A 26,830-nucleotide genomic window follows, 5' to 3' on the forward strand; every position below is an offset into this window, starting at 1 on the left:
AACCAGGATACATCGACGAGGTCTTTTTTTGGGTAAAGGGTTACCCCGGTAAATTTTATAAATCAACTAAAATCAATACAAGGGTGTGCCAGAGCGAACACACCTACTAGACTTGGCATACCAAGCCTAGGAAACAAAATGAAAAACAACCAGAACACACAAACCAACCACAAACAGCCACTCAAACAACCACATACAGACACAAACTAGACCCTATAGAACGATCATCTCAGCCCGGGTCTTCATCCGACGCCCTTGACGGGATTTTCCACTTTCTTAGAACATGGTTGAGGTCAGAATGACCTTTGAACTTGAAGCCCATCAACCGAAAACGCACGGAACTTTTAATCTTCTCAGATACTTGAGTAGCTGAACATTGCATCCTGGAAAATAATCTGTTATTCCTCTCTTGCCAAATAAAGTAAGCCGAAGCCGCTAGAACCAGCTTGCTAACGATATGTTCCAAGTTCGTTGAGCTCGAGTATTGCTCCATCCATGCCAAAACTGAACTCCACAACGCATTAACTTGCTTCATGTCCACCAACGATTTCACATTCATCCAAACCTGCGAAGAGAAATTGCACGCGAAAAAAAGATGATCTCTAGAGTCGCGGTCTCGCTGACATAAAGGGCAGCACATTAATCTTAGGTTTGTTTCACTACCCGCCTCCCAGACTTTCAACCTGTCTTGGGTTTTCAATTTATTCTTGATCACTAACCACAGCTGAAACGAGTGCCTCGGGATACATTGACTGAACCAGACCATGTTTGCCCAGCTAACTGTATTACTACGCAGACGAATAGCATGCCAAACTTCCATCGAGCTAAATTGCCGTTCGTTTCCCTCAAGATCTTTCCAAACCAATCGGTCATGTAATTGGGAGTTATCCCGAATAATCGTTAAGCCAATTAAAACTGGGTAAGTATCATACCAAGCTTGAGGCCATCTCCATTGACCGTTAGCATCTAATATATCCGCCACCGAAGACTGAAGGTTGAAACCTGCATTAGCTATGTGCCGCGGAGTGATAAAGTCCCTAAGAGGGCTCAAGTGACACCAGTTGTCACTCCATGCATTCGTTTGAGCTCCATTTCGAATGACGCTCCATATAAATGGGCGGACCATATTGCGAATCCCTAAGAGCTTCCTCCAACCCCAACTTACGGATCCCCTACATTGGACATCCCAAAAATTCTGATGTTTAATTCTGTGAGCATAAATCCATTGCACCTATAGCGATTTCCGCTTGACAAGGATACTCCATATGTGTCTCGTAATAAGGGCCCTATTCACATCACAAATTCTTCGAATTCCTAAGCCTCCCTCCACTTTAGGAAGGCAAATGTCGGACCAAGCCACTTTAGCTTTAATTTTCCCAGCACTCCCGGCATTCCAAAGGAACCTCCGAATACGTTTTTCCAGCTCACTGACCACCCTAGCCGGAATAACAAAAACCGAAGCCCAATATATATGCATAGAAGACAGGACGGAATTGATGAGTTGAACCCTACCCGCAAAAGATAGCGTTTTTGTCATCCAATTATTAACTTTCTTATCCAAACGGTCCACTAGCATTTTGCAGTCCCCAGCACTTAACTTTGACGAAACTAGCGGCACACCCAAGTATCTTACCGGTAAGGATCCTTCCTGAAACGGCATTTCATTGAGGATCTCATCTTTGACTTGTTGGGGAACATTACAAAAGAACACTGTACTTTTAGCCTGACTCGGAACAAGCCCCGACATACCCGTGAATAACTCCAGGGCAGCTTTAACCTTTCTAACCGAATGAACACTCCCATGAACGAAAATAAAGAGGTCATCCGCAAAAGAGACATTTATAATTCGTTGCTTTACGCACTGCGCATGGAACTTAAAAGACGAACCCGAACGAGCATTCTTTTGGAGTAATAAGGTAAAAACTTCCATAACAAGAGTGAACAAGTATGGAGACATTGGATCCCCTTGTCGGAGACCCCTTTTTCCTTTAAAAAACCCATGAAGATTTCCGTTGATACTCAAAGAATACGTTGCCGTTGTGACACATGCCATAATCCATTTCACCATCGTCTTGTGAAAACCAAACATAATAAGAATCTTCTCTAGAAACACCCAACTTACAGTATCATACGCCTTCTGGATGTCAATTTTAAACGCACATCTCGGAGCACCTTTGTTCAAGTGATAGTTGTGCATCAACTCCTGGGTTAACAGAATGTTGTCAGAGATCTGTCTGCCTGGGACGAACGCAGATTGGTTGATACTAACCAAAGAATCCAAACTCCCTTTAATCCTGTCAGTTATAATCTTGCTAATGCATTTGTAGAGCACATTACAGCATGAAATAGGCCGATAGTCAAGAACAGAATCCGGGGTATCTACTTTAGGAATAAGGGCCAAGATTGTGTGATTCAATTGCTTGAGGATCCTGCCGTTCCCAAAAAAATCAAGAATTGCATTCGTTACCTCGTGCCCCACTATATCCCACGCATTCTTAAAGAATGCTGAAGTGTAGCCATCCGGCCCCGGAGCTTTAATTTCACTTATACTGAACATAGCATTCTTTACTTCTTCCCGCGTTACTTGTCGGACCATATTAGCTGCATTCTCCGGATTAATGACATTAACAAAAACATCATCCATATTCATAAAAGTAACCTGATCCTCCTTTCCCAAGAACGCTGAATAATGATCAACTAGAGCGTGCACAGCCTCATCCCCTTCAAACCTATTGCCATTCACATCTCTAATGCACTGAATTTTGGTACGATTGTTCCTGCATTTAACAGAATTGTGAAAGAATGCCGTGTTAGAGTCCCCTGCACAAAGCCATTCCACCTTCGATTTTTGCTTCAAAAAACATTCCTCGTCATAGGCAGCAGTTTTGAAGTCATGGAGACACTCGAGCTCCATTTTCCGAATATTCACATCCATCGGATTAGCATCAACCTGTTCCTGGATCGCATCTAGCTTCAAACGAAGCTCAAGAACTCGCTTATGAAGGTTGCCTTGTTGAAACAGGATTTTGCGGAAGTCCGGTTTCAGGTTTCTAAGCTTACTAACAACCGAGAACATAGCAAACCCATCAATCTTCTTCGCCCATTGCTTCTCCACACAGACTTTAAATTCTGGTTTTGAAACAATAAAGTTCGGAAACTTAAATGGTTTTGGCCGAGAATTGTTAGTAACATTAGTCAACTTCAGAATGCAAGGCGTATGATCCGAGACACGATAAGGGTGATAAATAACGTAAGCATCCGGAAACAAATCTAGGCACTTAACATTACTCATAACTCTATCAATCTTCCTTAACAAGCCAACTCCTTCCTTCGGTTTCTGGTTCCATGTGAAATGGAGACCATGACCCTTAACATCTACAAGCTCCGTCTCTTCAATACACTCACAAAATTCCCGCATACCTATCGACCGACTAGATGGCCCAAAAAGCGAGTATTCCCGCATACCTATCGACCGACTAGAAAACAAACTCAAAAACGACAAAACCTATGGCAATAATGAACGAACGGCAGAACCCTAGCTAAGCAAGAAACGAAAAGAAACCCTAAAATCAACGTCAAAAGATTAGAAACCAGGATTGCAATCTAGAACCCTACTCAGAGGGAACGATAACACCCCAATACCTAACCCAGATCGATTGAAAATTAAGGAAGAAGATCAAGAACAAGCTAGGGTTTTAGGAGGTCTGCCAAAATCGCCAAAATCGCCAGAGAAGCCATTAGGTCTAATAGGGTCCGAGTTTCTTGGCGATCTAATCGACGAGGTCTTCTTATGCTGAAAAGCTTCAATCTAATATAAGGTCTAAAAAGGAGGTTAATTTCCGTTTGATGGAGCCAGTGGAGACACGGGAAGATGCCGATGTAGTTATTCCTAGAGAAGTTGTTAAAAAGGTTCAAGAAAAGTTTGACAATGTGCTATATGGTTACTTCCTAGGGAATAGATTGCCGTTTCCTGTAGTTGAATACTATGCGAAGAATGTCTGGGCTAAGTATGGTTTTTCAAAGCTCATGATGAACACTAATGGTTTCTTCTTCTTTAAGTTTGATTCTAAAGAGGGGCTTATGAAAGTGCTTGAAGGAGGGCCATGGTTGATAAGAAAGATGCCGTTGTTTTTGAACATATGGTCTCCTAAGGTTAGTCTACGAAAAGAGGGTATCAAATCTGTTCCTATTTGGGTTAAATTGCATAATGTGCCAATTTCGGTATACACGGATGATGGGTTAAGTTTACTGGCTTCAAAGTTGGGGGTTCCAAAGAGTTTAGATTCGTATACGGCGGATATGTGTGCTGATTTTTGGGGTAGGAGTAGCTATGCTCGTGCTTTGATTGAGGTTAGTGCTGAAAATGAACTTAAAGATCATATCACTATTGCTATCCCTAAAATGGATGAGGAGGGTTATATTATGGAACGTGTGAAAGTTGAATATGAATGGAAACCGTTACGATGTGCAACATGTTGCTTGTTTGGTCATGATGAGACCTCATGTTCTAAAGGGGATAAAGGTAAAGCAAAACAAGTGGTTATTGACGACGAGGGCTTTGTTACGGATAGGAAGCGAGTGGCAAAACAATCGTTTCCTCAGAAAAAACAAAAACCAAAGGTTATCTATAGGCCAAAGTTGAACAAGTTTGGAGCTAGTACTTCGGGCACGAAAGAGTCTAGCGGTGGGCAGCCGACGGTGAAAGTTGCAAACAAGTTTCAGGTTCTAGATATGGAAGGCGATGGAGAGGGTTTAAAGGATGATAACAAGGCTGATAAGTCGGTTCCAAGTGGTAGCCATAGTAAGAATGATGAGGTAATGGACCAACTTCAAACTGAAATTTCAGATTATATGTGTGCTGGCATGCATGGTAGTACTTCTGAGGGGGCAAGCACTCCCGGGACTACTGGTGTCAATGGATAGTATGGCCGTTTGGAATATTAGGGGTTTGAACCTACCCCTGAAACAAAAGGAGGTTCGGTCGCTTATTTCTGAAAAGAGGTTAAAAATCTGTACTATCTTGGAATCACATGTTTCTGTTGCTAATCTTGGTAGGGTTTGTAAAAATGTTTTTCGTTCATGGGATTGGACTTCTAATGGTGCTTGTTGTGATCGTGGAACTAGAATAATTGTTGGTTGGGACAATAATGTTGTCGACCTTGTGGTTATTGATCAAACGGATCAGGTTATTCATGTTATTGTTCGTTCGAAATCTGATGCCAAAACCATATTTTGCTCGTTCGTTTATGCTGAAAATAAGTATCAACTCCGAAGGGATCTTTGGGATAACCTGAATAGACACAAGTCGTTTGTGAATGATAGGCCTTGGATTGTGTTAGGTGACTTTAACTCGGCCCTTTCACAGGATGATTGCTTGGTTGGGTCGTCTAATATGTCGATTGGTATGCGTGAGTTTGCTCAATGTGTTCAGCATAATGAGTGGATAGACGTTAAAAGCCATGGCATGCAGTTTACTTGGAATCAAAAACCGAAGAAGGGTGTGGGTGTCTTGAAGAAAATCGATAGAGTTATGGGCAACATACACTTGCTAGATGCGTACCCGGATGTGTTTGTTTTCTTTCACCCGTTTCGGGTATCGGACCACACCCCGTGTATTGTTAACCTGCAGGTACTCAAAAATACTCGGCATAAACCGTTTAAATTTGCAAACTTTTTGGCTAAAAAAGATGGGTTCTTGGATAGTGTGGCTAGTGTTTGGTCCGAACCGGTGCATGGTGTCACGATGTACTCGGTGGTAAAGAAGCTAGCACTTCTGAAATCTCCTTTGAGACGGCTTTTATTCAAGCAAGGGAATATTCACGAGCGTGTTATTCTCCTACGGAAAAAGCTGGATGAGATTCAGTTGGCCGTTGATGCGAACCCGTTAGATGTATCTCTTAGAGAAGCTGAATCTGAATGTCTTCATGAGTTCCAATCGGTTTCGTATGATGAGGAATGTTTCCTAAAGCAAAAATCTAAAGCAGATTGGCTAGCCGCTGGTGACTCTAACACAAAGTTTTTCCATAATAGTGTCAAGATGAGGAATGCATGCACGAAGATACATAGTATCCAAGATACTTCTGGTGTTTGTTTCCATGGTGATGATGTGTATGGAATTTTGGTTTTGCACTACTCTAAGTTCTTGGGTGTGCAGGATCAGGTGGCTCCCCTTCCAGGTAATTTTACGTTTCCTAATGTTTTGGATCCGACTGTTGCTAGCAATATGGTGCGTCCAGTGACTGAAGAGGAGGTAAAAAATGCTATTTTTTCCATCGGTGAGAACAAGGCTCCGGGGCCGGATGGATATACATCGGCTTTTTTTAAGAATTCTTGGGAGATTGTGGGTAGTGAAGTTACAAAAGCGATCCGGGAATTCTTTGATAATGGCAAACTGTTGAAGCAAATTAATCACACAATTATAGCTCTTGTCCCGAAAGTGACTACTCCTAACTCGGTTGTTGACTACCGTCCGATCTCGTGTTGTAACGTCCTTTATAAAGGTATTAGTAAGATCCTAACGGATAGAATCAAAGGTAGTCTGGATTTGCTTGTTGATATTAACCAGTCGGCGTTTGTGCCCGGAAGAAAGATATCCGACAATATCTTACTCACCCAAGAGCTGATGCATAACTACCACTTAAGGATTGGGCCTTCTCGGTGTGCCTTCAAAATTGACATTCAAAAAGCATATGACACGGTTAGCTGGTCTTTCTTGGAAGGTATTCTTCGTGCTTTTGGGTTTCATCACAAGATGGTGAATTGGATCATGACTTGTGTTACCACGGTGTCTTACTCGCTGAGCATTAATGGTAATCTTTATGGGTTTTTCAAAGGTCAAAGAGGGTTGAGGCAGGGGGATCCAATATCTCCGTACCTCTTTACTTTGGTAATGGAAATGTTATCGTTGTTACTCAAAGATGCAGCTGCCAAAAGTAATGCTTTTAGATATCATCTTCATTGCAAAAAACAAAGGATCATCAATGTCTCGTTTGCGGACGATTTATTTATGTTTGTTAATGGGGATTTAGCTTCGGTCAAGGTGCTTCGTGAGGCGCTTCAGAATTTCACAAATATTTCGGGTCTTGTCCCTAGTTTGCCAAAAAGTACAGCCTACTTTGGGAATGTGCCTCAATCGATTAAACAAGGCATACTTCAGATTATGCCGTTTAAAGAGGGTTCGCTTCCTGTCCGTTATTTGGGTGTTCCTTTATTAACGTCTAGACTCTCTTATAAGGATTGCAAAATTCTAGTTGAGAGGATGGAAAAGAGGATTGATAACTGGATGACGAGATCATTGTCGTTTGCTGGTCGGCTGCAACTGGTAAACTCGGTCCTTTCTGCAATGCATATTTATTGGGCGACAGTTTTCCTATTGCCAGCTAGATTAGTTAGTGATCTTGAAAGACGTATGCGTTCTTTTTTATGGGCTGGTAAGTTTCAACCAAAGGTTAAACCAAAGGTTGCTTGGAAGGTTGTTTGCCTTCCAAAAAATGAAGGCGGGCTGGGGGTGCGATGTATTGCGGATGTTAATAAAGCGCTTATATCCTCCCATATATGGAGTATCTTGACTAACCGGAAGTCGCTATGGGTTCAATGGGTTCACATTTATAAGCTGAAGGAGAGAAGTTTTTGGGAGCTTCCTTGTAGAGGTAGTATGACATGGGGGTGGAGGAAAATTCTTGCTCTTCGTGACATGCTTCGGCCTCATATGTGGAAGGCTATCGGTAATGGACACAATACAAATGTTTGGAGTGACTCTTGGTGTAATGCTTGTCCTATCCGTGCTCATGTTAGTCCGAGGAATATAGCTAACGCAGGTTTTAACTTGCAAGCTTCTGTGGCTGATCTGGTGGATTCTAACGGCAATTGGAGGTGGCCGGTTGCTTGGTTTGACTTGTTTCCTGTCTTAATCAATATTCAGGTACCAGTTCTTCATGATGCCCAAGATAGATTGGTTTGGATTGATATTGAAGGAAAGACGGTTCATTTTTCTTCATGGGAGGTATGGAACAATATTCGTTACCGTGAGAATGTTGTTGATTGGTTTAATATGGTTTGGTTTAAAGCAGTGTATCCCAAGACACTCTTTCCACTTGTGGCTGGTTATTAGAAACAAACTCAAAACCCAAGATAGACTGTCCATCTGGGAGGCGGGAAGTGCTACGAACTTGAATCTCATGTGTTGTCCCTTATGTAACTATGGTAAGGACTCGAGGGACCATTTGTTCTTTGAATGCGTCTATTCAAAGGAGGTTTGGGATAGCATTAGAGATATGGCAGGTATGGGGGACGTCAATGGCCGATGGATTGATATCATGCAATGGATGAATGGCAATTCAAATACTCATAATTTGGCCAATGTTACGGGTAGACTTGTGGTCTCGGCAGCTGCTTATTTCGTCTGGCAAGAAAGGAATTCTCGGTTGTTCTCTCGGAATCAGCGATCGGCGAAGAGTCTTGCTCAGGAGGTCATTAATATTGTGCGTATGCGGCTCATAACTCTGAAGTTTAAGATGAGTGGTGCGAACAGGCAATTTCTCGAGATGTGGAAGATACCGGCTAGGAACTTGGTCATTGATCCTGGCTAGTTGCTGTTTTTAGGCCGGTTTTATTGTCGTGGTTGTGTTTTTAGGTTGTTTTGTTGGCTCTTTGTTTTATGTTTTGGTTGTGTTTGTTTGGATTGTCTAGTCTTGGTATGCCGAGTCTAGCGGGTGTGTAACATTTCAGTTGCACCTTTGTGCTTTATTGGTTGATATAAAATTTACCGGGGTAACCCTTTACCCAAAAAAAAAAAAGTGTGAACTATCTAAACGACAATATAACATAAATCATACCACCTATTGGGTCGAGTCTTGCACGTGGAGTGAAGCGTCGTTGTGGATAGATGAGCACTGTACAGGTTATAGTCTGATTTTGTCAAAAAGCTTTTCTCTTTTTAAAACCAAGTTCACTATAACCAATGGCTCTGATACCAACCTGTCACACCCCCAAAATCCACCCTTCGGAGTATCACCGCTTGGAGGCGTGACATGACCAGGATCGAGCAACCAATCATATTGAACAACGTAATTAAATAAATAAAACCAACCACAATACAATTAGTGACCAAAAGCTAGTTAACCAAGTTCAAATTAAACAGCGGAAGCATTAAAGGTAAAACCCAAAACATAAGTTCATAATTCATAAGTTTAAAGTCTAAAACGTAGGTTTAATAAGTTCATGAGGATTAAATGTTTAACACGGAACATAACAATCCATATTCCACAAAAACCGCCTCCTCGTTCAAGCTCCATAAGCATTTAACGACCTGTAAGGCATGTAACAACGAGTCAACAACAAAGTTGAGTGAGTTCCCGTTTGGTTGTTTAGTTTTAAGTTGTTTTCGAAAACATGGTTTGTCTTTCGTTGGCTTAATTGCCGTGGGGGTTACCCCATAGTTGAAAGTATGATTAATCAGTTCCTTCTATATTACCCAAACCATATCCATGATCAGTGGGGGGGGGGGGGGCTTCCCCATGTGAACTACTAGACCGTACCATATCGACTTCTATCGAAAATAAGTTGTGCCCTACATCAGTGTCTATCATCACTGACAGTTTGCCATAGTCCATTAGTACACACCCGTCCGACTGGCACGGTGTGAGGTTTGTTAAACCTAATAGCGCTATTAACTAATGACCCACTCGCCATTGGCCTCGGCGATTAAGTCGATATAAAATGAGGGACTTAATGATAGAGTTTTGTCTAGTAAGTTTTAATGTTGTTGTCCTACCCAAGGAGGACGAACGTACGTATTCTACCCAAGGAGAATACGCAGGATTAATATTGGCATCCTACCCAAGGAGGATGGCCGTACATATCCTACCCAAGGAGGATATACAGATTCCATTTTTAATTCTTTAACCCATTCCCAATCCACCGGGAATCCTATGCCTTAGAAAGTGTGTGAACTCACCTTGGTTTGCTCGGTTAGATTAATTACTCTATTAATCAGGAAATCAAGCACATCCTAAGAAGGTACAGATAACAATCAGTTTCTCATGCACAACACGTATCCTACGTACAGTTTATTTACTCATTACTTCTACCACATACCACACAATTCAAATGTAAAGTTATATTGCTAAGTTACATTATTTTACCCTAAAATAATATAACTATCTCACAAAATAAACAAGTATCCACACAAGTGTTCTAATATAAGGTATATATTCTAAAAATATATATATATTTACCCATTTTTATTTACAAAAACCAACCTCCGACACTTTGTATTTTGTTACCAAAAATTATGGCGAAGTTTATATTCGAAACACAAGTTATAAAATATACCTGTAACGCTTGTTTAGAAAAATATTTTCTAAGTGTTGGAATTTTTAGAAAATTTCGCCATAGTTTCCTTTGTAAATGGAGGTGTCCATGCTCATAAGCATATCATTTTCTTTTTCTAAAAAATCATTCAACAATCAATAACAAGTTACTAAACAGTATTACACTAGCCAAGTGCAAAACAATGCACTTTACATAATAACATGAACTTGGTTTTCAGTAAAAACGCGTAGTAACTTAGTGGGGTGTTTAGTGGGTTTAGTTACCCTCCAAAATGTGTTTATTTTTGTAAGACTCTCATTCTCGGGATTTTTAGATGTTCATAACTAGTGAACTTATTTTACAAAAATATCCATTTTCAATATTTTCATGCTTCACTAGCATCCATATACTTAGTTTATTTCAAAGATGGTGTAAGTATATGTAAGAATCATACTTTTTCAAATACCGCCTTTTAAACTTGGTTTACTAAAATAACTCATACACAAGTCTTGAGTTTACAAGTTTACTAGTCCACTAGGTTTATTATTTTATAAGAAAATCACTTTTATTCCCAAGTTCATGCTTTAACAAGAAGATGATCATTTTATGTACACATAATCATCTCTAACTTGTTAAGTCATGTTTTTAATCATAACTTAACAAGCTTCATACGATGATCAAACATCATATTGCTAGTAATCATCAAAATATCAGCAACATAACTACAACAACTTCATTTTATCAAGTTTCCTTCTTATTTCATCATCAAATTAGTTTATGTTCATGTCTTCTTCATATGATTCATAAATGTTCTTAATGTTTTTGATCATGGTACATCATTAACCACTTAAACAAGATGAAAAATGAATGGATCTAAGTTCTTACCACTAGCTCAAGGCTAGGGAAGTTCAAGTGAAGCAATGTGGTGGTTAATAGCAAACGAAGAAGGTCTTTGATGATTTGAAAGCTCCTAACTTCCGTATGCAACCTCTAGCACCTTTGTATACCCTTGAAATTGGTAGGAGATGATTGAAAAATGTTGATGATGGTGGTGGTATGGGGTCGGCCAAACAAGGTAGGTGAGGAGAGAGTTTTTGAGTGTTGTTGATTTGAAGATGAGAAGGAGTGATGAACTTGTGGTTAATATTTATAAACCTCCAACATGTTTTTACCTAGTGGTCTTAGTGTCCCATGATAATCCAACACAATCTAATAAACAATTTAAAGAAATCAAAGGGGTGGGTACACCCCTTGTAACCGTAAGATGGGGGGTGGTTTGGTTGAGTTCTAACTAGTCAGCTAATGATCTTGGTTGAAAACAAAAGGTAAGTTAGTGCTTTATGGTGTGTTATGTAATATATAGTGTGTTGGGGTGTTCGGGGACCATAACTAGCTCAGTAAAAATGAAATAATGTGTTTAACAATATTTTTGTGTTCCGGGTAGTGTCCGGTTGTTCGGTTTAATACTGTTCTGTTAAAGTGCTAAATTAATCCGTAAAGTGTCTTTTATATATATTTTTGTAACACTTTGAATTCCTAACACTTAGGAAAACATTCAGGACCATTTAGTCAATTTTCTGCACAATATAGTATGTTAACAAGCATATGTAGGTATGACGCAGTAACGAGAGAGCAGTTAAGTAATTCCACACAGTCATCAAGCACTTTAATTAACATAAATAAATTGTACGGTTACATGAAATTTTTTAGGGTTGTCACAGTTTATACAACACCCTACAAGTTAAAGGAAGGGGCTTTAAAGCCCCCTGTGTGACGCGTCGTTGACGTGGCGCTGAGGTGGCGTGATAAAGCCCCTAAGGGCTTTATACCACACCCTCCAGCCTTACAATTTCATGGTACCAAGAACAGTAGCAATGTGTAGTCTCTTAACTGGTAAGGGTTCTAGTCTCGTAATAGATATTGATAATATAGGAGTAGATTTGATGTATATGAGTTTTAGTACTATTTAAAATCCATAAATTTATTTCTATACACATACGCCCTAAACAATTATGTCATTTTTCTAACCTTTTCCCCAAATTATATAATATGAAGTGACTATAAAAATGGTTAATTAAATAAACGTTGCATTATCAATTTCTACATGACACACATGTTTACTTTTCTTTTATCGCGCAAAATAACGGGTATATAAGATACATGTCATAGTTATATGGGATTGCAATTATCAATATTCGCCCCATAACGAACCCATTATCATCCATTAAAGCGGTACGTGAGCTGGGTTTAGAATGTTGTGAGACAGTTCGGTCCATATCTGGTGCGGGCGTTAGAGCATTGAGAGGCTCTTTCCCTAGTACGAGAGGACCGGGAAGGACGCACCTCTGGTGTACCAATTATCGTGCCCACGGTAAACGCTGGGTAGCCAAGTGCGGAGCGGATAACTACTGAAAGCATCTAAGTAGTAAACCCACTCTAAGATGAGTGCTCTCTTATTCCAACTTCCCCAGAGCCTCTGGTAGCACAGCCGAGACAGCGACGGGTTTGCCTGCCCCTATGAGGATGGAGCAACAGAAGTTTTGAGAATTCAAGAGATGGTCACGGCGAGACGAGTCATTTATCATTACGATAGGTGTCAAGTGGAAGTGCAGTGATGTATGCAGCTGAGGCATCCTAACAGACCGGTAGACTTGAACCTTGTTCTTACAAAAGGGGCAAAGAATAACTAAAAGAAAGGAAATCTTAGTTCAACTAGGGTGTTTAGTGATGAGACAAAAACATGTTTTTAAATGAAAGACTAAGTTGTTAAAATATATTAAAAAGTTTTTTTTTTTTTTTTTTTGTATTTTCTTACCATAATCTGGGTGTTGATCCTGACTTTGACTTCTGGAGGTCCCAAACTTGAAAGTTGCAGCTATCGCATTCGGTGACCTCAACTTCACGGTGAAGTAGCAGTTCTTGACCCAGGTTCCATGTATCTCTCGAAACTTTTAAGTAGTGAACGAGTCACTTCAACTACCCTAAAATCGACTCCAAAAGATAAAACCGACAATGGTGTACGACGTATCAAAACTGTAGTCACCACATTCAAAGCATATTAATTTGGTCTCCCCATAGCTATTAGTCGGTTGCTATTCTCTTTCCTTGTGAATTCAATTTCATGGTTCATGTGACATCCGTGGAAAAACCATGTAAATCCTAATTGATACACACGACTTACACAATTAACGAAACAACACTGGTTATGCCTCGGTTGAATCCGAGGGCACATTATAGTTAATATGTCATAATCCGAATTCTCGAGGTAAAAACCATTAGTTTCGCATTTATATTTCAATTTATATGATGATCTTATTCGACGAAATTATTTTACACTTATTTAATTTATAGAAACCAAATACATATCGTGTTAAACCGACTCGAACCGTTTGAACTGAAGCACATGTCTCGCTTGTCGAATCAACCCACTCGTGTAACCCGAAACTTATGAGTCCCGAACCAGAGCATTATCATTATATTTTTATTATTAGTTGATTTATTATATTCTTTTTATTAGTTGGAGACATATATTTTTATCAGATTAACATCAGAATTTTGTAAAAACATCAGATTTTCTATTAAATGCACCAGATTTCTTATATAAAACATCAAATCTCATAAACCAAACATAAATCACTAAGTGGTCCACTGGTTAAGACTACAACTTATAATCTAGAGGTCTTGGGATTAAATCTTGCAAGAAACATTATTTTTAACACATCAGATTCATATTTAAATGCATCAGATTTATCTTTAAATGCATCAGATTTCTAGTAAATAAATCAGATTTCAAAATATGCATTAGAAAGTGGTGTAGTTCAGTTGGTTAAGTCTTGGGACTTAGAAACTAGAGGTCTTGGGTTCAAACCTTGCTGGTGATATTATTTTTACCAGATTTTTGGTGTTTTATATAAATCAGGTTTCTAATAAATAACATCAAATTACCTATTTAAATAATCAGATTTTATAAGATAAATATACATGACTAAGTGGCTCACTAGTTAAGTCTTTTGCTTATAACCTTTGGGTCACAAGTTCAAATCTTATGACTAACATTTATTTTATTTAAACCTATATTAAATGATTACTTGCTTATTATACATTTATAATTACTATTATACAACTGAACATAACATTCTGTTTTATTAATAAATACAAACACGAATATAATACACATATATATATTCTTTAATCTAAGCAAAACTAATTTATATAAATGATTACTTAAGCAAACTTGAGGTTTTTAACTAGACATGAATTAAACAAACAAATATATATATATATATATATATATATATATATATATATATATATATATATATATATATATATATATATATATATATATATATATATATATATATATAGAGTGGGGATCCTACGGAAAGTGTGTTTTTCCTAAAAAGTGTAAAAAGTCATAAAACACAATAATTTCAGGCATAAAACACACCTAAAACTCACAAATAATAGAATGAATATTACTAAAACACCATATTCAAACTCTAATAGCCCATAAAAACTTCAAACACACCATCTTAGAACTATGAATATAAAACACACAATGCTAAACAATATAAAACACAATAATATTTGCCATTCCACAATCAGAGCCTTAACATCTAAAACACAACACAAAACCCACATACATGATGTTTTAGTAATCTTCATCATATTATTTGTGGGTTTTTGGTGTGTTTTATGGTTGATATTATGGTGTTTTATAACTTTTTACACTTTTTAGGAAATTTGGACTTTCTGGCCAACTCCTATCCTATATATATATATATATATATATATTATGTACGACCTCAAACTTATGAAATATATGGACACGATGTAGGTTTATACAAACACGCTTAAACAAGACTTTTATTTATAAGACAACAAATCAAGAAAGGAAGGTACAAATCCTCAACCCCTCTTCCTTGTTATCTGGTTCGTTTGTTATAAACCCGTGTCTATAATATATATAGAATCGGGATCGGGTGAAAACGCTCAAAAGTGTGAGAACGGTAAGAACGCTTCCTGGCCCAACACGTGTCACGCCGCTTAGAAAAGGGCGGAGGGGCTTTTTTGTCCTTTCATCTTCTGTTTTTCTAGTTCCGCTTTTCCCAATGTTGTTCTAATTTTTGGTTTTTAAGATTTTGGCGTTAACCAAATTCAATAATTAATGGCGTTTTAATGGTTTCATTGTATCAACATTTTGGTGTTTATGGCGTTTATGACGTTTATTCACATGGTATGCCATTGGAACCCAGGGGGCAGGAAATCTATTTGAATGGCGTTTTCTAAGGGGTTTTAAACAAGATGGCCTATTGTTTTATTATTTTTATAAACATTTAGGCGTTTGTGGTATCTTGGCATTTTACTATTGTTAAATTATATTTCAACCACAGGAAAAAAAATACAAGGGAAGGAAATAAATTAAAAATCCTAATCGGATCTCTTTTCCCAATCTTCATTGTTATCAGTCTCTCTCTTTTTTAGTAGTACAAGAACTGTCACCAAATATATGGTGTTTTATGTAAAACTTAACAAACCCATCGGTTTGATTTTTTTTGCCTGCTCGTCTGTTGAACTGGCTTTTTCGTGGATGTTTGGGGACATAGATCTATGGCGTGTGAGTGGGTTTTTTTGCTTTTTCTTATTGTTTTATTATTTTTATAAACATTTAGGCGTTTGTGGTATCTTGGCGTTTTACTATTGTTAAATTATATTTCAACCACATGAAAAAAATACAAGGGAAGGAAATAAATTAAAAATCCTAATCGGATCTCTTTTCCCAATCTTCACTATCATCAGTCTCTCTCTTCTTTAATATTACAAGAACTGTCACCAAATATATGGCGTTTTATGTAAAACTTAACAAACCCATCGGTTTGATTTTTTTTCCCTGGTCGTCTGTTGAACTGGCTTTTTTTGTGGATGTTTGGGGACATAGATCTATGGCGTGTGAGTGGGTTTTTCGCTTTTTCTTTATCTGGATCTTCATCTTTATAGTGAACCCACTCTTCATTGATCTCTTCTCCTCATCGAAACCTTCTTCAAGAACAAAAAATACAAAATGCCATATGACTGGCATCAGTATCTTTTTCTTGAAATTTTGTCAATCTCATGCAGCAAAATCTTTCTGAGTTACTCCCCTCTGATGACAATTCATTTAGTTTATTTGTTGGCGTTTTACAGTGGGTGGTATTTAGTAGTATTGGCATTTGTTTTTTTGGTTTGATCAAATGGAAGTTGCTGAGATGTATCATTTTATAGGATGTCTTTTTGGAGCCTAAATTAGGCGGTGCATTATTATAATAAAGTATTCGCCTTTTCAGTTACTGTTTTGTAATTAATGTTTTTGATAAGCTTTATCTCTGAAATCTGTAACGCGTCCCAACTTTCAAGTTTGGCGTTTTAGATTCTTCAGTATTACTGATTTTGTATTTACTATTTCTAGTTACATTTTCAAGTTTGCTTTTTATTTTTTATTATTTTTTTGGATTTTCTATAATAATTTTTCAAAGTAATTTTATTATAGTTTGGGAGTTTTTTTGTGGCGTTTAACTGGATGATATCGTTTAAACAAGCATTTTGGCTGTTTTGCCGTTTTTATTATATATGGTGTTTTTATTATATAACAATTAACTGAAAAGGAAAATAAAAAAAAGAATACATAAACAATTGATCTTCCAAATCTTCTCTGTCACCAGTCTCTTTCTTCTTTTTTGAATCATGTTAACTGGCTGGTTCGACTTTCGTATGATTCATTTTGTTTTTTTTGTTTCTCAAGTAGTTTTTTGTGTTGCTGTTTAGAAGCACACAGTCTGACATCAGCATCTTTTTCTTGAAGATTTGTCCATCTCATGCAGCAAAATGTTATTGAGTTTAGATCCTCCAGCCAACAATCTTGAATTCATACAATCAACGATGTTTGATTTTTTAACTTTTTTGGCGTTTTACCGATAAAAAGAACGCCACGAAATAAGATCACCTTAAACCTCAAATTTTGATCATACTAAAATCAATAATGTTTTGCTGTATGAGATGGACAACATTGTTAATCCTCGGTTAAGAAAGATACCTGACAATGTTGTCCACCCCATACAGCTAAACTTTATTAACAACAAACCTCAATAATATTTTTGTATGCTTTGGCATTATAAATTGGATGGAAGTTTAGGATAAGTCAATAAGCTTTTACTTAATGAAATGGACAATATCCTCACTTAAGGATTTTGTCTATTTCATTGAGCGAAATCTTACTAACAGCCAAACTGAATTTCAAAAAACGTTTTGGGGTAGAAGATATTTGATGTTTGGGTTTTTTGGCGTTTCTAAGGCGAATGGGTTATATCAAATATGGTGTTTGGGTTTTTGTGTGTGTTATTATTTGAAGGTCCGAGTTGTTGTATATATAGGATTTTTTTGGCGGTTTTTTTAGGCGGGATTTTACTATAATTAAGTTTGGCGTTTTATATTTAATGGAGTTTTACTTAGAATGGTCTGTGATTTTTGTTTTTGGCGTTTTATTTAATGAGATGGCGTTTTGTGTGGAGTAGTCAAAAGACCCTTTTACCCTTAATGAAGCGCGATCCACGTAATAAAATTGATGTTATTTACGAAAACGCCACCGCGCCAATCTAGTCCATAGATTGTTTTGATCGGACGATCGTTAAGCGTTCTCACACTTACCACCGTTTTCTCTAAATCCCGACCCTATATATATAGGAGAAGGATCCGTTAGGAACCAACCTTTATTGAGAGAAGCGCGAGAAACGGTGTGAACACAAACAATAATACCTAAAAAAATCTAAAAAACACCCCATTTTTTTTACTTTTTTTTGTAAAAATTGCTATATTTCGTTTACAATAAAAAATTTTCAAAATTTTTTTTTTCGAGTCACAGTTATCCATGCACGTGTGCATTTGTATCATTTCTTTGACAAATTCCGTAATTCGTTACAAATATTAGACAATTGCACTTTCATGTACACTACCACGTGTAATACACTACTTTTTACGTTAACAATATTAGAAATGCACATGTGTATCTATATGTATCAACATGAAATAAGGTGTGTTGGTACACTACTTTCTCTTTCATCTATCATTCCATCCATAATACACAAACATGCACATGTGCATTTTTGTCATTTCTTTGACAAATTCCATAATTCATTACAACTATTAGACAATTGCACTTTCATTTACACTACCATGTGTAATACAATACCAATATTAGAAATGCACATGTGCATCTATATGTATCAACATGAAATAAGGTGTTTTGGTACACTACTTTAAATACACTTTCTCTTTCATCTATCATACCATCCATAATACACTACCATTACCTCCTACCATCCATAATACAATACCATTACCTCCTACCATCCATAATACAACACCATTACCAATATTTTCACTTTATTACATGTATGTAAACACCATTTATACCATCCAATCAACATATTACATCATAAATTGACAACTGTAACCAAACCATCAACCACTAGATATAACTAACCAAAAAACATGTATATGGGCCTACTTCTCCATTCAAAATCACAAACTTTTTGTACCAAAACACGTTATATTATGGTTATACCTAATGATGCACATGTGCATTTTGAATATTAGTAGTGTAAAAAGTATTGTATTATGAATGGTATTGTAAATTAAAGTGCAATTGTCTATTCCTGATAATGTATTACCGAATATGTCGACGTAATGATACATATGCACATGTGCATGGATAACTGTCACTCGAAAAAAAAAGTTTTTTTTTATCGTAACGAAATATATCGATTTTTTTAAAAAAAAATATTAAAAAAAATTTTGAATGCTTTTTTTATTTTTTTAGATTTTATTTTGTGTTCACATTGGTTCTCGCGGTTCTCGCAATAAGGGTGATTCTCGCATGAACCTTACCCTATATATATATATATAGGGTAGGGTTCTAGAGTGAACACTAGGTTGAGAGTGAACTGTGTGAACTAATCTGGGCCATTGGATTACATCATCTAAAGATTTTTAAATAATGACAAGATTGTAATTATAATGTTGTAACCTCCCTTTAAATTAATTGACATAAGGGTATTTGCGTCTTTTGTAAATTGCATTTATTAAACAATAGAATCAAAATCCTTAAAATCTCGCTAGTTTCCGTATATACAAGATACACAGTTGTTAGTGTATACACATGTGTACAGTCTCGCTAGTATTAGTTTATACAAGATATACAGATTTTAGTTTATACACATGTGTACAGTCTCGTTAACTATCAGTTTATACAAGATACACAACTGTTAGTTTATACACATGTGTACAGTCTCACTAACTATCAGGTTATATAAGATACACGGCTGTGAGTTTATACACATGTGTACAGTCTTTTATACATCTGTGTATTATATTAAAAAATGGTTACATATGTGTGTATTAAAAACATATAGTATATTATGCATACGCACAAGTAGATTCATATAAAAACTATGAAAGTAATGAAAACGAAACATATCACATGTATGCAAAAATAAATAACTTCATCACATATTCAAAAAAAAAAAAGAGTTAATGCCAAAAAATAATTACAATTTCAATCTCAGAGAAAATTTTCAATATTTATTGAAAATTATAAAAGGTTAAAAACAATATATTATGATATATATATATATATATAGATAATAAAAGAAAAACAATATTAAAGCTAAAATTAAAACAAAATCTATGGATAAAGAAATGATAGAGAAATAATTAGAAATGAGAGATAGAGAGAGAGTTAAGAGAGGAGAAAATTAAGTGATTTTAATTAAACATACTTGGTTAATGTCAATCTTACCCTTTTAATCTAAAAAATGATCAAGGGTCAAGATTAGTTCACACAGTTCACTCTCAATCTTACCATTTTAGTTGACCCGTTTACTATATATATATTATCTACGCCTTTTATTGTTACTAGATTACGTTTGCACATGTAATTTAAGTACATTAAAAACACTCTTAATAGGTAAGTCAAAATCAATCTATTTTATATATAATAAATGAAAGTTATTTGGGCCACGTGTCAGTAGATTAGGGCTACTATTTTCCCATTTTCCTGCCCAACAGTACCACTCCCCTAAAAAACCCTAAAATCTTCTCCTTCACTTCACTTCTCCTGTACTCCTCTTCTCTTCTCTCTTCATCGAAACCCCAGCTGTATGAAATCCTCTTTTCTCTTAGTTGTTCTACGATTCAAACCCTAAATCGATCCAAACCTATGAAATCTTATCCTTCTCCTGTCGTCGAGCAATTGAATGGTCGAAGAAAATACTAGGCGTCTCTGCTTTAAGTTTACTCTCAAACCCAAGATCAACGAGTGCAAGTTTGTGTTCTCACTCTCATATTCATCAATCAAGAACATAGGTATGTTTATCCCTTCTGATTTTGATGTTTTTTTATGTGATTCCAATCATAACAGTCCTGTTTTTGGTTTTTGTTTTTTGATTGTGAAAACCCTAAATGGTTAATGTTTACAAACGGTGGAAACCCATAAAGGTAACTTTTAATCATGGTTTATGGAAGAAGTATTTTTACAGTATTGCACGATAACATGTTATGGCTATTTATTATTTTTTTGTAGGTTATCCTTTCTGATGCAAATGTTCCTGGTGAAGGGGAACATAAGATAATGTCTTATATTCGTCTTCAAAGAAATCTTACTGGTTTTGATCCAAACACCCGTCATTGCTTATACGATTTGGTATTCTTTACTCTTAACTCACTTCTAATATATGCATCTGACTAGTGATTTTCCCCTTAATATGTTATATTTGTTGGTTGCTCTGTTATTTATATTTGTTTCGAACTATAGGATGCTGATTTGATTATGTTGGCTTTGGCTACTCATGAAGTTCATTTTTCAATACTTAGAGAGGTATATATCTTTACAAAATTTAGTAAAACCAAAGTAGGGAAAGGGTTATGTAATATTTTGTTTTTCTAGAAGAAAAAAATAGCTTAATGGCTATTGCAAATAGCATAATAAATGTGTAGTGAACTTATAATTTATGTTATATCATTTTGACATCTCAGGTCGTATATACGCCTGGACAACAAGACAAGTGTTTTCTTTGTGGCTAAGTAGGTCATTTAGCAGCAGCTTGTGAAGGGAAGGCAAAGAGGAAGGCGGGTGAGTTTGATGAAAAAGGCGGTGCTGATGTCGTGCCTAAGAAGCCGTACCAGGTATTTTACTATTTACTATTTATAGTTAATTATGTTTATTTTATTGACACTTTTGTTGTCATTTTTACATGTTCATGTTTTTTTTTTTTTTTTTTTTTTTTTTTTTTTTTTTTTTTTGCAGTGTCTCAACATTTGGACCCTTAGAGAATACCTTGAATTCGAGATGAGAATCCCTAATCTTCTTTCAAGATTGATTTTGAACGAATAGTTGATGATTTTATCTTCATGTGTTTCTTTGTTGGGAACGATTTTCTACCACATATGCCCACTTTAGAAATTCGCGAGGTACATTTCCAACTTTTTTGCAAGTGACTATAGTGTAAATAAAAAGTTCAATTTTCTAATTATCTTTTCTTCAGAGTGCAATAAATTTACTTTTATCCGTATATAAAAAGGAGTTCAGGACCTTGAACGGGTATCTAACTAATGGAAGCAAGGTGACTATCTTTTGTTATATGTTTATATTGATTCTATTTCTTCGTGGCTTCTACCTTTTAGTCATTTAAGTCGTTTAGTGTTCAACATTTGTTTACTACTTTTTTTATTCATTCCTAGCCAGACCTTAGCATAGTGGAACAGCTTATTCAGGTTGTGGGTTCATATGAAGATCAAATCTTTCAGAAAAGAAGTCGTTTGCATTAGGTTAAAACATGTGATTTATATATTAATAATATTTTAGAAAAAGTCGAAAAATATTAATGTCTACTTTTTGAATGTTTTGTTTAGAGACAAGCCGAAAGGATAAAACGAGACAAAGCTCAGAAAACAAGAGGAGATGACGCTAGACCAGAATTAGAACCTGAATCATTAGTTGCAGTAGGGCGGTTTCATGGGTCACAACTTGCTTCTGGGCCTTCACCATCACCATACCAATCTAAGGGTGACTCGCGAGCACAAAAACTTGCGCGCAGGTCTTCCGGGTCTACTGTTGGTGCTGCCATCATTGAAGCTGAGAGTAGTCTTGAAAGAGATGATGTATGTTTCCTGCTGGAGAACTTTTTATATGTGTTGCATGTTTTTTTCTGTTGTCTTAACTGTTACTAATTTTCAGCCACTTGATAACAAAGAAGAACTGAAAACAAAACTGAAGGAGATGCATAGAAAGTCTAATTTTTTTTGCTTGCAATGAGTGCATTACTTATTTTTTTATAAGAACGTAAAAATGCGTAGTTGTAATCAAATATCAAGATCTATTAATCTGTTTAGTGTTCATGTTCTTATGTTCAACATGTTTTTTGATGTCAGATAAAACTCGGAGTGCCTGGTTGGAAAGAGAGGTACTATGAAGAGAAGTTTTCTACAAATTCCCTAGAAGAACTCGAGGAAATACGGAGAGATGTTGTAAGATTTTAACTTTCTTAGACTCTAATTCTCTTAAAAGTAAAAAAGAGAGAAAAAGAAACTAAAACAGAAGGAACATAAGAGAGAAAAAACGAGTGAACTTGTAACAGTTGGTTGATGTTGCTATATACAGCTGGTAGATTTTTTTTTTTTGGGTAAAGGGTTACCCCGGTGAATCTATTAAAAAATGCAACCGCAAATAAGTACAAGTAGTGTGGATGTGTTCCACACTAATTCATATACAGGACATGCCCCATATATGTAGAACAAAAAAACCAAAGACCTATCTCACCACTTGACCTAGTCTACTATACATCAAGACACGACATCTAGTAGACAAACCAAAACAAAAAACACAACCATAAACTTCAACCACCATCATCGAATATAAAAAAGCCGCAAAACAGCAGCCCCTTCAGACGGAATGCAGAAAGCCTATCCATTCGAGAATTTGGAAGAAGAGGTGCTTGCCCCTGCTTTCGAAGACGAAGAAGAATGATGAATGCCCGATGTCATAAATTTACTAGTTTCATTGTAGATTTCCTCCACCACTTCTTCATCCGAATCCTCCCTGTCCCTTGACGGTTTCTTCTCCACTCTACCCCCAGTAGAACTTCCCTGATTACCATTATCATCCCTTAGAACGTCAAACGGGTTAGACGTTAAAACCTGATTCTGCACCGGGCTCTTTGAGGACGATTTGGGCTTAGGGTTGACAACTGGCCTGTAAACAACCTTTGGCTTCTGGTTTTTCATATGAAGACCTTGATTATTAGGTTTTTTCTTTTTGGCTCCTACGACCTGAAAATCATCATTTTTCTGCTTCTCAGTATCCCCACCCATGTTTACCTGAGGGCTCTTAGGACACGAATTATCATCGTGACCAAAAACACAGCAAGAAGAACACCTTAAAGGCTCCCAATCATAGTCAATTTTGACCTCCACCTTAGAATAGCCATTACCATCTAAAGATGGAACTGCAACAGTAACACTTCTTTTTAGATCAGCCCCCGCCTGCACTTCAATTAGAGCTCTGGCATAACTACTTCTACCCCAGGATTCAGCACACATCGTGGCAGTATACGAATCCAACATCTTAGGCACCCCTAACTTAGAAGCAACCAAACTAAGACCATCCTCAGTATATGCCGCTAACGGCACATCATGCATCTTAACCCACACCGGAATAGCTTTAATATCCTCTTTCTCAATTTTGGTAGAGGCCGACCACTCCTTCAAAATAATCGGAACATTCCTAATCAACCATGGCCCATCCTCTAACATCTTGTCCATCCCTTCCTTAGTGTTGAACTTAAAGAAGAAGAATCCATTCGCATTCATCATCAATCTCGCTAGACCATACTTAACCCAGTTGTTCTTAGCAAAATAATCAACCACCGGAAACGCTAACCTTTTACCCAAAAAATACCCATAGAGAGTATTTGCATACCTATCCGTTACTTGTTTAACCGAAGACAATGGAATCACAACATCAGCTCCATCCACAGTCTCGGTAGACTCCATCTCCCTAAAATTCACCTTCACCTTCTCCTGGGTGTTGATGACTACATTGGCAAATGATACCGGACCTGTTGAGCTTTTTACGTTCCCTTGACCAGCCAATGCAGAAACTGAGCTTGTGATTTCCCTATCAGAAACCCTCCAGGTTGGCCGCCCAGACGATTTCTCCCCACCCTGATCAGCCAACGACTTCAGTTTCTCCAAACTTGAGTAAGGCGTGTATCCCATACCCGGAGAATCCCAGAACTTCGCTTCCAAATTTCCTAGTCGGCTAGGAGCCGAATTCTTGGAATTCTCTTCAAAGTTTGAACTTTTAGTCTCATACAATGGGATTCCACATCTCGGCTTTAGGGGATTCCCATCCACATCTATTACCCGCTTTGCAAAATCTTGAAACGAAACAGTAGGCTTGTCATGGCATCCTTGTGGATTGCCATCAGATTTAGCATCCATTCGGACTAACAACTCTCCTTAACCTTAACGAAAAAGCAACTGTAAACAGCACACGAGCAAACGGCCAGCCACCCAAACGAAACAAAGACAGAATCAAAAAACCCTAAACTAGCTGGAACCCTAACCCATGAAACTTACACATCAGAGAGAGATACCAATAAATCAGAGCCGATTTACCAACAGAACAATCCAATATGCTCGGAAACAGGAGTTGAAGGCGGCGGTAATTGGAATATAAAACCCTAGACGAAAATCCAACACTTCTCAAGAAAAAACAGATTGCGTAGCAGATGTAATTACGAATCAGATGTAAGAACCTCTAAAACGCGGATCTGATCTTGTTAAAACGCGCTGGAGATCAAGGGTTTCGGCCAAGAGCAGAAGTCGCCATTAGCTAGAGAGAGAATTAGGGTTTCTTCTACAGCTGGTAGATTTTGTGGCCTCTTTTTTTGTTTGTGGATTTAGTGATATGCTTTATAAACATAAGCGTGTTTTATATATTTAATTTGACTGCTTGAAAGTCTTCTTGTAAATTTCTACCAATACGGAATCTAAAAATAAATATATTCACTTTTCACAGGTTCATAAATATACTGAAGGCTTATGTTGGGTGATGCACTATTACTATGAAGGTGTCTGTTCTTGGCAGATGATCCAAAAAAGACAAAACATCTACTTGCTTTTGATGGAGCTAAAGAAAGACTATCAGCAACTGTATGTTCTTAAAGCACAAATATTAGCTTTTAGACGTATAAAGGTATTTGTTAAGTGTACAATTTTATATATTCGGGTGATCTTCACACCCTAAGCTCATTTGAAATGACTGTTGGGTTAAAACCACTGTTGGGTTAAAACAGTGTTTTGAAACCACTTTTGAAACAATTGTTCGATTAAACAGTGTTTTGAAACCACTGTTAGGTTTAACACTGTTTGAAACCACTGTTGGGTTAAACAGTGTTTCGAAACGACTGTTAGGTTAAACAGTGGTTTCAAAACACTGTTGGGTTAAAACACTGTTTTGTGGAGAAAACAATGGTTCTTTTTTTCCAAACAGTAGTTTGACTTTGGTCAAACAACGTTTTAATTATGGTCAAACAGTGTTTTAACTTTGGTCAAACAGACTTTTGAACCACTAAGAATCATATTTTTGCAAACAGTTGTTTGAGTTTGGTCAAACAGTGGTTTGACTTTGGTTAAACAGTGGTCAAACAGCGTTACAAGAGTCCAGCCAGGATGAAGTCGAGATTTGTACATAAAGTAAGCTCTTGAACTGTGAATTTATTTTAGATATGTTTTCAATACGCCCATCGCAGATGCGTTTGTACATAAAGTAAGCTCTTGTACTTATCTGATTTTGATTTTATTGCGCGGTACCTATATGATTTTGAGTTCGACAGAATGGTTTTGGTGTAATGAATTTGTAATTTAGCCTCAGTTCAATTCAATGGAATGTCTTTTATCAATTAAGTTAATAGAAAGATGACATAACAAATAAATAATTAATTTTGGGATGTGTATGATTAATTGTGTAGGTTCTTGATCAGCTTTTATCAAAGTACGAAGCAACCTCACATGGTTCCGAAAAGTGGCAGAAGCTAAGTTGATTCCTACGCCAAAGGTTTGTCTTTTACATTTAGTAACTTCACTTTGCTAGCTATTTTCCAGATCTGAGTTGTTGATGTTTTTGTTGAAACCTGATTCAGATTTGAGCAATAGATTGGTAATCAAAAAAATTGTAGCAAATGTGATCGTTGCTGATATATTGATATTGTTGGATGCAGTGATTGTTGTTTGAACTTTATATGAGATAGGTTTATTGCAATGATTTGCAGGTAGTAGAGTCTTAAAAATTAACAACAGATTTTGAAAAGGTGAAAAGACATCTTACGGATCAAGTTTTTGACGTGTTTTGAATGAATCTGAGTTCGAAAGTTGCGAAGTTATCTTGGTAGTTGTTGAGATCTGAATCAAATTTCGAGTGAAATTT

General features: G+C 36.8%; 2 protein-coding genes and 1 pseudogene across 2 annotated transcripts; 2 read left to right on the forward strand and 1 right to left on the reverse strand.

Moving 5' to 3' along the window:
• Positions 1-229: 229 nt before the first annotated feature.
• LOC110863935 lies at positions 230-1,126 on the reverse strand. The gene has a single exon (XM_022113156.1). It carries the CDS (start codon positions 1,124-1,126, stop codon positions 230-232), a length of 897 nt encoding a protein of 298 aa, XP_021968848.1.
• Positions 1,127-3,846: 2,720 nt separating this feature from the next.
• Positions 3,847-4,923, forward strand: LOC110864167. Its single transcript, XM_022113238.1, has one exon. The coding sequence runs from the start codon at positions 3,847-3,849 to the stop codon at positions 4,921-4,923; it is 1,077 nt and encodes a 358-aa protein (XP_021968930.1).
• A 15,882-nt stretch (positions 4,924-20,805) lies between these two features.
• Positions 20,806-26,447, forward strand: LOC110864345 (annotated as a pseudogene).
• Positions 26,448-26,830: the final 383 nt, after the last annotated feature.

Source organism: Helianthus annuus, chromosome 1 (assembly GCF_002127325.2).
Source record: "Helianthus annuus cultivar XRQ/B chromosome 1, HanXRQr2.0-SUNRISE, whole genome shotgun sequence".
Classification (NCBI taxonomy): Eukaryota; Viridiplantae; Streptophyta; class Magnoliopsida; order Asterales; family Asteraceae; genus Helianthus; species Helianthus annuus.

Bases quoted from the DNA above. Each gene is read 5' to 3' on its own strand.
- LOC110863935 (XM_022113156.1), bottom strand. From the start codon at position 1,126: ATGGTCCGCCCATTTATATGGAGCGTCATTCGAAATGGAGCTCAAACG.
- LOC110864167 (XM_022113238.1), top strand. From the start codon at position 3,847: ATGGAGCCAGTGGAGACACGGGAAGATGCCGATGTAGTTATTCCTAGA.